The 14,003-nt window shown below is 52.5% G+C and overlaps 6 protein-coding genes across 6 annotated transcripts; 5 read left to right on the top strand and 1 right to left on the bottom strand.

The window, feature by feature from the left end:
• Positions 1-1,549, top strand: K460DRAFT_371031 (Sec13 protein-like protein). Its single transcript, XM_040934264.1, has 5 exons — positions 1-145; positions 220-258; positions 386-501; positions 552-1,123; positions 1,173-1,549. The coding sequence occupies exons 1-5, from the start codon at positions 143-145 to the stop codon at positions 1,334-1,336; spliced, it is 894 nt and encodes a 297-aa protein (XP_040783596.1). The 5' UTR covers positions 1-142; the 3' UTR covers positions 1,337-1,549.
• A 381-nt stretch (positions 1,550-1,930) lies between these two features.
• On the top strand, positions 1,931-3,468 carry K460DRAFT_371030 (uncharacterized protein). The gene has a single exon (XM_040934263.1). The coding sequence runs from the start codon at positions 2,134-2,136 to the stop codon at positions 3,220-3,222; it is 1,089 nt and encodes a 362-aa protein (XP_040783595.1). The 5' UTR covers positions 1,931-2,133; the 3' UTR covers positions 3,223-3,468.
• Positions 3,469-3,692: 224 nt separating this feature from the next.
• On the bottom strand, positions 3,693-4,865 carry K460DRAFT_398902 (lytic polysaccharide monooxygenase; the record flags this gene model as incomplete). Its single annotated transcript, XM_040936216.1, has 1 exon — positions 3,693-4,865. The coding sequence occupies one exon, from the start codon at positions 4,863-4,865 to the stop codon at positions 3,693-3,695; it is 1,173 nt and encodes a 390-aa protein (XP_040783594.1).
• Positions 4,866-6,105: 1,240 nt separating this feature from the next.
• K460DRAFT_380766 (SNF5-domain-containing protein) lies at positions 6,106-7,998 on the top strand (the record flags this gene model as incomplete). The annotated part of the gene is made up of 3 exons (XM_040935290.1): positions 6,106-6,470; positions 6,544-7,740; positions 7,794-7,998. 3 exons carry the CDS (start codon positions 6,106-6,108, stop codon positions 7,996-7,998), a joined length of 1,767 nt encoding a protein of 588 aa, XP_040783593.1.
• A 2,060-nt stretch (positions 7,999-10,058) lies between these two features.
• On the top strand, positions 10,059-10,853 carry K460DRAFT_410421 (uncharacterized protein; the record flags this gene model as incomplete). Its single annotated transcript, XM_040937375.1, has 1 exon — positions 10,059-10,853. The coding sequence occupies one exon, from the start codon at positions 10,059-10,061 to the stop codon at positions 10,851-10,853; it is 795 nt and encodes a 264-aa protein (XP_040783592.1).
• A 1,489-nt stretch (positions 10,854-12,342) lies between these two features.
• K460DRAFT_294550 (uncharacterized protein) lies at positions 12,343-13,443 on the top strand (the record flags this gene model as incomplete). The annotated part of the gene is made up of 1 exon (XM_040929501.1): positions 12,343-13,443. One exon carries the CDS (start codon positions 12,343-12,345, stop codon positions 13,441-13,443), a length of 1,101 nt encoding a protein of 366 aa, XP_040783591.1.
• Positions 13,444-14,003: the final 560 nt, after the last annotated feature.

Raw genomic sequence — 14,003 nt, 5'->3', positions numbered from 1 at the left:
ATTCAGGACACAGCAACACATCGCAAGTTCAAGCTCCAGTACATCAAGCGCGTGTCAACTTCTCAACTTCTTGAACTTCACACCGAAAGCACCCCTCCACCAATCCACGGCTCAGCCATCACAACCCTGCTACACAACGAAAATGGTACACCTTCCCCACTCGCAGACGCGCCTGCCCACCCGAACTTCTCCCGCTAACTCGCGGTTTCCGCATTCCAGGCAAACGTAATTGCGAATACAGGCCACGATGAAATGATTGTACGTCTACGAGTTCACTTCGAAGTCCGCGCCTGTACACAAGAATAGGGACCCTGTCGCCGACAGCGCAATGGCAGGCCCTGGACAAGACATCGACTTGCTCTCAATGGAAGCTAATGAAACACAGCATGACGCCGTACTGGACTACTATGGTCGGCGATTAGCGACATGCTCTTCAGACAAGACGATCAAGATCTTCGAGGTCGAGGGCGAGAAGCACACACTGGTGGAGACGCTGCGAGGGTACGTCACCGCTCATGATTCAGAAGCACTCGGTGTTGACAGCTGGGCAGACATGAAGGCGCTGTGTGGTGTGTAGCATGGGCGCACCCAAAATACGGCAATATCCTCGCATCCTCCTCCTACGACGGCAAGGTCCTGATCTGGCGCGAACAATCCTCCACCTGGCAGAAGATCTACGACGTTGCCCTACACACCGCATCCGTAAACCTAGTTGCTTGGGCACCGCACGAAGCAGGCTGCCTTCTCGCCTGCGCTTCCTCTGACGGAAATGTCTCGGTCCTCGAGTTCAAGGATAATGCATGGACACATCAGATCTTCCAAGCATGCGGCAGTGGTGTGAACAGTGTGTCTTGGGCTCCTGCTGTTGCTCCAGGACAGGTCATTAGCGCGAGTGGAAACCAAACGGGCGCTGCGAGGCGATTTGTTACAGGTGGAAGCGATTGCCAGGTCAAGATCTGGGAATTCAGCGCCGAGACTGGAAGCTGGCAGAACTCTGAGATATTGCCAGGACACACCGACTGGGTGCGCGATGTTGCTTGGTCACCTACGGTTCTCTCCAAGTCATACATTGCGTCCGCGTCGCAAGACAAGACTGTGCGCATCTGGACATCTTCAGACTTGCGTACGTACACGAGGGAAATAAGTATAGAATAAGCGCTGACAGTGATTAGGTGACTGGAAGTCTACTCTTCTTAACGTCGATGCCGTTGCGTGGCGCGTGAGCTGGAGTCTGAGCGGCAACGTATTGGCAGTAAGCACCGGCGACAACCGGGTCAGTCTCTGGAAGGAGAGGTTGAGCGGCGGATGGGAGTGTGTCAAGACAATAGAGGAGTAGGGCTCCTCGCCGACAGGCAAGGAAAACCCACACCGGAAGCAATGCTGTAAGCTACAGGTAAAAGATCAAATCATGTAGCAGAAGACCACGACCCTCACAGTACATGAGGTTGGACCAAGATCTTGGAAACGCTGTCGAGGCGTTTTTTCCGAATAGCGTGCATGATCAGAGCGATATCAAGGAAACAATCAATCGTCAAGTCCATCTAACCCGCTTCTCTTCCGTGATACTTGGGACTTCGTGACTCAACGAATCTGACCATAGCCATGATCGATTCACGGAAATTGAAATGTTGAAATACCATACACAGACGAGCTTTAACTACATTCAGAATTCTAACGTGTCTCGGTGCAGATATGCTGCTCCTCCAGCACCTCAGAAGTAAGGCAGATGTATTCAAAGGCCAGCACTTGGAACGTGATCACAGGCAGAACGATCTTGCTGTCTGCGCCAATAGCTGAAGGGTTGGCGCGGGCCGGAGGGGGTCCGTAATCGACGGGGTTATGTAAACTGCCAAATCAGGTATATTCGCCCTCTGTTATGGGCGCTAACGTCTAGGTAGCCTCAAGGTGGAACCCGTCACAACACCACCTTCCCTACATCAACATTAGAACCGAACTCAAGGATTACCTTACGATTGCGATTACTGTATGGTCTAGCAATACTAGGCAGCAAAAGAACATGCAGCATTTATCCTAGAGTTCGTCTCAAAGCGTTGCCTCGACGCTAACCCTGAAGGGTACGCTGCCTAACATCGCGCATACCATCCAATATCCCAATCAAATTCATAAAACAACATGGCGGCAGTCCAGGTCCCCAATGGCTCTCCGTCTCCACGTCGCGCCTCTCATCCTCACCAACAGTTCCCCGCATCAAGGATGTACGACCTACAACAAGAGCTTTCCTCAGTACAACTAGAAGCAAAGCAGATTCTAGCACACTTAGTGAGCAAACTGAAAGAGACGGACTCGAAATACTACGGTCGATATGGGAAGTGGATTGAGCGCCATCCCAGACAACAACTAGAAGAGTTCTGCTTTCGATGCGTCCGACCACAAGTATGGGCCTACCTTGGCGGAAGATGCAGTCTGGACGCCCTGAAATCCATCGGCGGCGACCTAAAGTTTGAAGGACGAAGTGTGTATCTCGACGGCGTACTCGGCCTAGACAGACGCGTTCGAGTGTACATCGGCCAAGCAGGCTCGCTCCGCCAACGCGTAGCGCAACATCTCAACTTCCGCTACAGACGTGATAATCCGAGTTTACACTATCACGCCATGCAAAACAGTATCTACAACACCATAGGCTGTCTCGCCATACTTCCGTCATCTAACCTGGGGAACCACACGTTGCCGGGGATGGATTGTCCTGATTTGCTGCTCAATCTGCTCGAGATGTGGATGTGCTTGGCCTTCCGGACGCTTCCGAGCCAAACGCTAGATGTCTGGTTGAGCGAGATGGAAGGTGTCAACAAAGGGAGAAAGGAAGGCAAGGAGGGGGAAATCGGCGGACTCAACATCGCATCGCCGCTGGACCACGGGGTCAAGCAAACAGAATGGATCGACCTAAGCGATTCAGACGATCCGTTGGTTCTAGAATACATGAGCCCCACTCCGTGGAGCAAGAGGGATGTTGAGCACAGAAAACAAAACGGGGTTCGACACGTAAAGAAGGAAGACGAGTATGATGAAACTAAGGAGCATGACACACCTGCGCAGAGGAAGAAGAACTACGCCGAAACCGCACGGAGATATATGAGTAAAGACGAGGGCGGTATACATGTGCCTCAATGGGTCGCTCTCGGTGCGCTGGCAGTGGCTTTGGGGCTCGTCTTATTTAATAGTAGGGGTGGACCGCAGCCACAGCCAAGAGTACGATTCCGGTAATGAGGAGATGGGAGGTATAGCGACCATATGTTGTATTTCAAGGATGACCAAGAAACAAGTAAAACATGAGTGGAGACAACATGCAAGGACGTATTTATGGATTCTTTCGTGATCGATCTAAGGGGACGAAGAAAGTAAGTACAGTATAAAATCACGGTGATACAGATATCACAAGCAAAAAAGAAGTAAGACATTGTATAGCCCCCAATTATATGACATTGTCTACCTAACACAATGTATGTGCCGAATCTCAAGAACTCCAAACATCTACGCCAGGTAGTGTAAGAGAGTGATTACCTCAGTCAGTCAGCCAGGTGTCACGCTAAAATCAAAGAAATAAGTGAATAGATGCCAATGTACGATGCTGCATTTCCCATCATACAATCAATTGTATACACAATTTAGTGAACAACAGGAAATGTCCGGGTAGATCCCCGCATACGCTCGTACAAAGCTAGATAGCGTCATACTTAGACAGCAGTCCGCATGGCCCGGTGGGAATAATCCCGCTTCGCGATCACGCCGTTTTGGCACTTGGTGCCCGCGGCGACATCTTGCCAGACGACAGAGCCAAAGTTGCAGATGCCAAACTGCGTCTCGCCATTGCACACGATGCTCCCATTGGGCGAACAGGAATTGCCTCCTGCAGTGCCAGAGCCAGGAGCCGGAGCCGGAGCTGGAGCTGGAGCTGGGGCCGGAGCAGGAGCTGGGGCGGGCGGTGCTTGCGAGGGTTGAGGAGCAGATGGGAGCTTTGTAGAGGGAACGACACCGCCGGTTTGCGACGAAGCTGGAGGAGAACCCATAGGCGCGGTCACAGTGTAGATTGTGCGCAAAGTTGACGTGAGGGCTGAGGCCTGAGAAGGAACCGGGGCAGCAGGTGGAATGCCAGGGTTGGCTGGAGGGGGTTGCGGAGTAGCAGGCTTTTGTGGAGCAGGAGCATCGCCACCGGTTTCTGGAGCACCATCACAGAGAGAGGAGAAGGGACCTACTCCGCCGGATGTCTTGTACTTGCCGGGGGCCGCAAAGAAGTAGTCGTTGTTGAACTTGTTCGTGCAAGTTGGAGTGCCTGGGCCGATATTGGCTACCGCCATGTCAGGCAGAGCATCAAAGGCAGCCTTGTCGTCCGAGCCGCCTGAGACTTTGATAGGGGCACAGTTCATATACATCTCTCGATTTCCCATCTTGTTGAACCACGTCCAGGCCATCGCCAGCTCTCCATTTGGCAGCTCCGAGGGGATTGTGAAAGGAAACGTGCCATCCGCATTTTGAGACTCAGGGAGATTGCCTTCAGCCGCAACTGGGCAGCCGCCCTCGATGCTATAGATGACTTTCCACTTGGACTCCTTGGTGGGTTTTGAGTCGGTCGTAACGGAGATCTGACAAGATCCTCCGCCGTGGACAGCTGAGCCTTTGAACGCTAAGGACTGTATAGAACCAACAGGCCAGTCGTTCATCTTCCTAATGGTGTAGGGAACGGACTTGCAAGGGAAATCCGCACCGCTGGCAAGTAGAGGCGAGTTGTTGGGTTCTCCGGCTTGTCCGAAGGGGACAGGGCTAGCCATGATGATATGAGCGTTTGTAGACAGAGGCACCATGGCCAGCAGGGCTGCCACCGCCGTCAGAGTCGGCTTCTGAAACATCATATTTCCAAGACCAGCTAAGAAACGGTTGATGTTCTGAATCGAAATGGTGGGTCGGGTAGCGTGTGTGATCGAAAGCAGTGCCGTGTAGGACTTGTCGCAAGCGCTCGGTGCAAGAATGGTAGGGAAGTTCTGGATGTTTGATTGCAGGCTATGGTCTTCTTGCTTGTGCATTCGATGGTTTAAGTAGGGAAGATATAGAGGCGGCTTATGTAGTTGGTATCCTCAAGTTGCAGGAGCATTGTGCGGAAGCGATACAATAGTATTGTCGGAGTGAAACTGTACAGGGGCTTCACAATAGGACTAAGGACAGGGAATGTGGTGCGTGAAAAGAGAGGTGAAAGTGAATGACGAGATAATAAGGCTTTTGTGCAGTAACAGCCAACGGAATTCAAGGAACTGTGTGAGAGCAAAACTGGAAGGAGGCGACAATGACTCTGAAGCAATGCTACGCCGCATGCTCGACATTTTTTTGCACACAGAAGTACGACTAAGTAGGCACCAAGTAACCATAAGTAGATAGAATACACACAGGAGCCCTGAGAAAGCTAAGAAAGGAAGAGAGCATCGTGCGGACAAAAGCGGTGCGGCCATGATGAGGTACAGTGAAGAAGCATGCTGTCCATGCTGCGATGTGGTTGGTCAGATTTCACTTAAACAGCAGCATGACCTTTGGTATGGATACGCATCCAAATTCTATAGGTTGAGTTTACCTTCATGCTATTTGTCTAGTAATAACTTAGTATCAGAGAAGTGGTGAAGGTGACGAAGCTACTAGAGCTGTGATCGCCCGTTCTAGAAACATTGAAGACTGACGTCGTTACGAACTAGCTCAAAACTGCTTGTGATACGCTTCAGAGTTGGGCGACAGACTGAACCTTGGAAGCGACATGTGAAAGAGAGGGCATGATAGCGGACATGGACGAAGTCAAGTGGAGTTGGGGACACACAGTCTAGCTGGATGAGATTTAGTGTCTTGGCACTGATCCACTCACTCCAGCATCGCAACCCGCGAAAGCATCCCATGGATCGCCAGGGACGCGCAGCAACGAATACGACGAGACGAGACTTCTAGGCGCAGAGTGGGCGCAAGACGAATCGATATATTGAAGACAACTTGAAGCATCTGGCCCCCTTGCATACGCTTTTCCTTCGACCAAAGGCATTGCGACGCGTCCAGGGTTCGCGAGCTCCTTGAGCTTCCTCAACTTTTCATTACCACCCATCGCGCATCTGAACAGCCATGTTCACCAGTACGGGCAAGACGGCGCCGCCGCAGGCATTCATGTCTAGCTATGCGCCGCGACTGCGATCCCATGGAAACTCTCTAATCTCGCCAATTGTTCCACCATCGAATACGCTTCCAGCGCCTCGCGTGACGAAGCGCGGCACGGCTGTCCTTAGCTATGCAGAGGATGCATATGACGACGACGACTTTGAGGACAGCGATCGCCCGCGGCGCGCCACTGGCTTGCGTAGTATACAAAGGGAAGATCCCTCCAATGTGGATAAGACGGCGCAAATCGCAGCGTTGGGGGAGGAGCTCACTGCGCCAATCGACATTCAAGGTATCTGGCGAGACTGGATGGGCAGACCGAAGCGCACATTGTGAGTGCAATGGTAGATGGGGTTCAGCAATGGGCCGTTGGATCCTGGAGTCGTGAGCTAACGCAATACACAGGACGGAGAAACAAGTACAAACTCAGTCGGCTCTCCCAGTTACATTAATACCGATTCGAATAGACATGGACATACAGTCTTTCCGCCCTGATGCGCCGCTACCAACGCCCTCAAACGCCCGGGATTTCGGCATCAACGAGAGCTTACCCGCCTACAAGCAACCGGATATCACACCAGCGTACAGACTACATGACATGTTTCTTTGGAACCTACACGAAGCTCTGACGACACCTGACCAGTTCGCGAAGCAATTTGTGGATGAGCTAGATCTTCCAAACGATCGAAAGCCGTATCTGATTCTCAACATCGCGAACCAGATCCGGCAACAATTGGAGGAATACGCCGGTGTCGCGTTGCATCCCCTTTTCCATTCGACAGCGTCGCCTGCGCTCCAAGAAACGACGGTTAGGCCCCTGATATTATCTTTGTCGCGCGACGGAACCTCGACACCTGCGCTACCAGCAACAAATGGCGTCTCAACGCCTGTCTTGAATGGCGCGACACAGACAAATGGTGCGCAGACACCAGCAGGCATACCAAACGGCATTAGTGCCTCCGCTACTGCACTGCCGTCCGAAGAGTTGCACAACCCTGATGACACCTACCGCTGCATCGTCACGCTAAATATCAACCTGATGAACCGACTATACACCGACAAATTTGAATGGTCCTTGTTACACCCGCCGGGGTTTGCTGAAATGTTCGCCAAAATCACCTGCGCAGACTTGGGATTAGCTGGGGAGTGGGTAGCAGCAATGACACATGCCATCTATGAAGCAGTCCTACGTCTCAAGAAAGAAGCATGCGAGAATGGCGGGCTAGTCGGAGATGGAGAGATTGACAATGACGCCGTTGAACCCACGATTGGCGCGGGCTGGAGGTACGACCACGAGCACCTATGCGACGAATGGGAACCCAAGGTCGAGATTCTATCGCCAGAAGAAATCGAGAAACGCGAAGGCGATCGGGAGAGACAAATTCGAAGACTCCGGAGAGAAACAGCGCGCTTTTCATCGACCGCGAATATGACAGGCACACCGCAAAACGAGTTCTTCAATAATATTGAACAGCAAGAAAACATGGGCCGTGGCGAGCGCAGCAAGAAGAAGAGGAGATTTAGGAGTCTTAGTCCTGTTGGCCGCGGCACACCCGGGGCTGGGTCTGGGTATGGTGGACAGGATGGCGGGCTGCAAGAAGGGTATGGGCTGACCTCGACATTTCTTTTGAAGACATCGCTAACAGGCCGGATAGGGAACGACAAACGTGGCGATGCGCTCACTGCTGGGTGTGGGGTACTGCAGTTTGGGCTGTCCGCGACGGGCCACGGGGCCCACGCACTCTTTGCAACAATTGCGGCTACCTTTACGAACGAGATAAGAAGCTTCCGCCTTGGTCTGAGAACCTGTTCTACCACGATCGACCGTATCACGAAATCCAGCAACGGCCGCAACGGTAATGGACCAAGGCTGGAATAGGATATTTTTTCACTAGCACCAACTTTTCGAATCATTTTTTTGGTCAACGTCGTTATGCTCAGCCTTATGGACCGCCGAAGTCTTCTGCTGCACGGCGACCATGTTTCCAAATATATTGCAGCAGTTATCAGCGTAACTCCCTATGTTGCTTTCGAAGCTAGAACACTACGCATTCAAGGTCACCATGTCACACATCTATATCCCGTGGATTGGAAAAGGCGTTGTAAGATTTCCCACTAAACGCCGCGAAGGACAAACGGAATGTCTTGATAGGCGGATGAGGCGTGCTAGCCTACCTCGAAGGCTTAGATCTTAGAGAAGCAGATCACGAATCAATCGGGGAGATGAACAGGAAGCGGTCACGACAACAGCAAAACCAATCCAGACTCGATCGCGTCACATTTGACTCAGATCTCGGTCTGGCCCTACTTCGGAGGATTTGTAACTGTAGCAGATTATGTATTGTTAAGATAGCGCGTTGGGCCAGATCCGACCATGGCATTCCTATTGTTCTTTGATAACACCATGGCTCTTAGCGCCTTTATTGAACGTATTGTGCCACGTAGAATGCTCACAACGTCCACGTAAGCAATGAACAAGGGCAAGAGCCTAATACTTGTCGCAAATGCGTCAAAGGGTCATCTCCGTTTAACAGAGGGCCCCGCTCGCTCTTTCAAAACAAAACAAAATAAAATCCAGGCAGCCTTGATGGAACAAAATCTCCAAGGATGCGACTTTAATTATCACAACTATACTGCATTATTCTATCCATCTTACATTTCCTGAGATGTTTGTGGGAATGCACTCGGCGGAATAATGCGGCTAAACGCGTTGCATGTTTGGTCATTTCAAACCCCCTTTCCTATTGTTCCTGCACAGTCTTCCTATTGTAGGCTGTGCAGCGATTGATGACCGCCAGATTTGACACTAAGACGAAATCCGTTGGAGGCAATGCGGATAAATGTCTACGTTGTTTGAATGTAGTGTAACGCCCAAGCTTAGAATTCTATTGTCGATGCAAAATCTTCCTATTGTGGACTGCGGCGGGAAGGTATCAGGTCTTTTCTGTTTGCGACGACTGCTGCTCATGTCGGGTACAACTCCGAAGTATCGTCGTGGGTGTAGGCACGAGAAGCTTGCTGGTCGCAGTCGTCTCATCTCACACCATTACCATCCCTCACCCGGCAGTCATCTCCAGACGCCTTGATAGGCCCCACGCCTCAGACATCAATGCCGGGAATGGTGTGGGTCGTTGTGAGTGGGCCACATGGTAGCACGATTACCCGATTTTCTAGCGCGCCTTATTGAGTGACGAGGGTCACAATAGCAATGGCAAGGCACTTGCACGCAAGTGTTTGGCCGAGGGGTGCATGAGCGCCGCAGGCTTGCTATTGTGTGCGCGTTTCAGCATCTGTCAATAGCGGTAGGCTGTGAATGTAGTATATAGGACATGTGAAGTATCTTCCGTGAGTCCTGAAGTTTGAAGTTTGACTGTAGGCTGATGCGATCTTGCGTTTCCCAACGACTTTTACGACCGTTGGCATCAGACTGTACATTCACACATATCGTTAGACGTTCATGTGAGTTGTACAGCCGTCGATGTTCAAGGGCTGTTCGCTAACAACCTCGTGAAGACACCTGCCTTGCGAGCATACGGTTCCGGAAGAACACCTCAAGATCATTCCACATCGTCGGGCTCCTCCGTCGGGCACAACTCCGCCAAAGGCTGTATAACATATCATCCCGTTCTGACAATTTTACCCGTCATTATCGAAGATTGCCCGGGAGAGATTTTACCCACCTAACTTTACGATCCCTACTCGCATGATCTCCGCCCAAATCCTCAGCCCAGCATCACGCCACACCAGTATCACGTTACCCCACGGTTCACCACATCCTGATCACCACATATCGGCTTCAGCCTTACGAGCTTCTTATATCCATGGATCCGTTCCGGAATGCAGCGCTGCAAAACGCCAAATCGCGATCCCTTTTCCAGTCAACACAACAACCTACAACTAGATCAACGCCTGGTGAGGATATGCCAGCACCACCAGCCTACCATATGGTTGTCGATTCCAATGCACCCCTTCCAACTATATCAAGTCCCTACGAGCCACACATAGAGGAAGAGGAAAAAGACGAGGATGACACACCAGAAATTACTATCAACGCTGCAACCCAGATCCGAGGAAATGGGAATATCATCTCCATAGCGCAAATGGACAGCGCACGAATAGCCAACCTCATCGCCTGTATGCTACATGGAGGCAAAGGGACAGAGGTCGAGAGCCCGACACAAACACATCCGCAAAGTCCACCAACGACACCCACTGCACCAGCGGCGCCAGTGGCCCATGAAACGACGAAGAAGCAATTTTCCACACTCAACATTACCGTCAACTGTGGGGCAACGATAATAGGAGATCGAAACATCGTTGGTCCTGGACTGGGCGACATTGCGAGGCAGATGCAGTTGGCGCAGAGGAATCAAGTATTGCATGCGCAACAGCAAGCCCAGCAACAGCAACAGCAGCAACAACAACAAGCGCAACACCACCACCATCCTCAGCAGCAGCAGCAGCAGCAGCAGTCGCCGCTAAGCCCTCCAGATGTCAAGGAGTCAGCATTAGCTCAGCGTCGCGAGACATTGTATCAAGCTCAGGCAGCGATCGCCCAACACCATGGGACAATGTATGCAGCGCAGGGATTGATGAGTTTGCACGCTCCCACGCCGCCGATGAGTCGGAGTTCGAGTTTCGGTGATGGAGCAGGTGGCGTGAAGCGGAAAGCCGAGGGTGATACCGGGGAGACTTGTTGCAAAAAGCAATGTTGAGCGTTGTCATTTCTTTTGATTTTTGTGCCTCTTCTGTTGTATACCTACCACTGTTGGCGTTGATGGGAACTCTCTTGGTTAGCGACCATGTCTACGAATACATGATCAGACATGAATGTCATGCGGGGGTAATCTGTTCTGTTGAGTTTTGTGAATCAGACCTTGATTCTGGTCTGATGGATGATAGCTGGAACTTTCATGAAGACGAGCTCAATACCATACTCATCCCTGACCAGCCCATGGGCCTTGCAATACGTGCTAAATTTAAACACGCCCAGGGGCCTTGACAAGAATCTCCAAGCGGTTGTTGATATCTGGCAAGAGTGTGGTGCAAGGGAGATGGGGCGCCAGGCCTCGCCAAGGCTTGTCCATCATTTCCAAGAGACAGCTCGTGTCACCACAGAGACATGCCGGCGCAGGGCGATCCTGGGATGGGAGGAGGTACTATGTTGGAAGAAGACCAGACGTCAGGTCGATGGAGGCGGCTGTCCAAAGCCTGTACGCTAACGGCCCGGGAGAACAGATTGCTTTGCGGCAAATGATATAACGGTGGCTCGATAGCCCGATGACTTGATTACCTGATGGATCTGTATCGTGCGCAGTGTGACACGAGTCGTCACCGTTTTGAAGAATAGATGCCCCCCATCCTCGTTCTGGTCGGAAAGTGTCGGTGCTACTGTTCCGTTGAACGAGCTTCATACGAGCAAGCAAGGTGGCCTTTCCAGGTTGCCACCGTGCGCCCATGTCCTCGAGGGGGGCTTTCGGCTCATCGGCACCAAGTTGGCTTCAGCTTCTGAATGAAATAGGTGCGTACAGTCGAGGGCAAATCAAGGAGATGAAATGATTTCCCAACGTCGAACGCGAAGCTCCTTTTAGCTCCTTTTGGCTCCTTTGGTTGGAACTGCAGGGCGACGCAGCTCACCACCCCCCTGCCCTCGCGCCTAGTGCCACTAGCGGCGTACCGAATGGGCAGCTCAACACCACCTGCGACCACCTTTCCCTCCGCAACCTCACCCATTCTCTCCCCTCTCACCACCCATTTTGTTGGCTCTATCGTCCCCTCGACCTCAATCTGCAGCAGCTGAACGCGACCAAATCTCGAAAGAGACGTCACCGCTAACTGAGTGCTTGACAGACGTGCCTGCAGGTGGCCGCGTGGAGCAGCTTTCCGAAGTGGTCCACCGCCTCTACCTGTCCTTTGCTCGCAACGGTATCCGAGCTGTCGACTCGAACAGGCCGTGCAACGTGTGCAGAAGCTTCGACGCAGCACAGTGAATTGAAAGGGCAGCCACTTCCTCAATTGCTCTGACTCTCCTTGCTTCACCAGAGGTCGGCCTCACCAAGCTCCCTTGTTGAAGTCATCAACCCCAGCGGTTCGAGACTCACCCACACTTCCATCGGCCAATCATACACGATCTGCGAATCCATAACCCACTCCCCGCATCCAGATAGCACCACCTGAACCGTCTCATATCACGCCTTATTCAAGATGGAGACCTGGATGAGCTGGGCTGTGTTCCTGGGCATTGCAGGCGCAGCCTACTGGTACTACAACCAGAACACCGGTGCAATTGCGCGGGGCCGCTCGACCACACGCACTCCAACAGCCAGCTCATTGAAGGACGCAGCTCAATGGACTGACTCGGAGCGCAAGCCAAAGGCAGCACCGAAGCCCGCAAAGCCGGCCAAGGCCAAGGCGCCTCGCAAGACGGTCAAGACGACCGTCCAGGAAGTCGCAAATAAGGCAGAGGCATACTTGTCCACCGCATCATCCACGGCCGACGCCGACGCCGACGATGACCTCTCCCCGGTCGCCTCTCCCGCCATCGCCTCGAACAAGGCCCCGAGTGGCAGGGATGTCTCTGACATGTTGGGTAACCAGGCTGCGGTGCCCTCAGTTCTGAGCATCAAGCCCTCTGAGAAGCACAGCCGTCCCGCTAAGCCCCAGGCGCAGAAGGCAGATGTCTCCCAGGAGACGAAGAAGCAGCGCCAGAACAAGAAGAAGGTGGAGGAGGCCAAGGCTGCCCGTGAAGTGGAAGAGAAGCAACGCCAAGCCCTCCTCGAGCAGCAGCGACGCACTGCCCGTGAGGCTCGTGGAGAGTCGGCCAAGAACGGTCTCCAAGCTGCTAAGGCCCCTACGTCGAACGCTTGGACCGCGGTCCCGTCTCGCGGTGCTGCTCAGGGCGGACCTGTTCAAGCTCCCGCATCGGCCTCTACCGGCCAGCTCCTCGATACTTTCGAAGCTGCCCCGACCACCAGCTCGAGCAATGCCCCTACCAACGGCACGACATCGACATCTGATTCGTACAACGGTCTGCCCTCCGAGGAAGAGCAGTTGAGGCTCGCCATGGAGGATTCTGCCTGGACGACTGTCCCCAAGGGTGGCAAGAAGCAGCGTAAGACTATCAATGATGAGCTGCTCGAGGAGGGTAGCAACTTCAGTGCCGTGCAGGAACACGTCCCGGCTAAGCCCGTCCGACCCACCCAGGCCATGAAGCCTGAGAACCAAAAGCCCAGCTCTCGATACCAAATCCTCTCCGAGCCTTACATCGCACAGGGCAACGATGATTCCGACTGGCCTGTCGTGTGAAACAACCGACTCGTCTTCAGATCATTCCCTGGTTTTCAGACCAAACACCATCCCACGGTCATTTCTTGCGATATTGAGGTGACCCCGTTCGATCTTCCCCCTTTCCGGCGGCATCTTCAATTGGAGTTACGGTGTCTTCAGTATTCCAACTTGTACGATTGCTACACACTACTGTCGTCCTATTCACGGCAGAATTAAAGAGTGCAATGCCATGGTGCTTATCCCGAGTTGTGCGCTCGCCATTCATGTATGAGATGGGAGGTGATTGTTTATGTTCTCGTCTTGCTTGCTTCAGACAACAAAAGGCATCGGTGTCGGAACTGCATTTGATTTTGACAGCGTTTACTCTTCTATCCTTGCCAAACAGCCGGAGTGGCAATGCGCCAAGACCTTTATATAGTATTGCTTGAAGCTCTGAGGCCTTAGTAGGTCGGGCCTTTAGCAAGTCGCCAATGTGAACTGAACCAAAACTGCCTAGTACCGTTGCTCGCTTGCTCCCTGGTGAAACTAGACAGCCAAAAACGCCACCGGTAAGCGATTCCAATGGACTGAAATTGCAA

This window comes from Cucurbitaria berberidis (genome assembly GCF_010015615.1).
Source record: "Cucurbitaria berberidis CBS 394.84 unplaced genomic scaffold K460scaffold_6, whole genome shotgun sequence".
NCBI lineage: Eukaryota > Fungi > Ascomycota > Dothideomycetes > Pleosporales > Cucurbitariaceae > Cucurbitaria > Cucurbitaria berberidis.
This window is presented reverse-complemented; position numbering and strand designations above follow the sequence as displayed.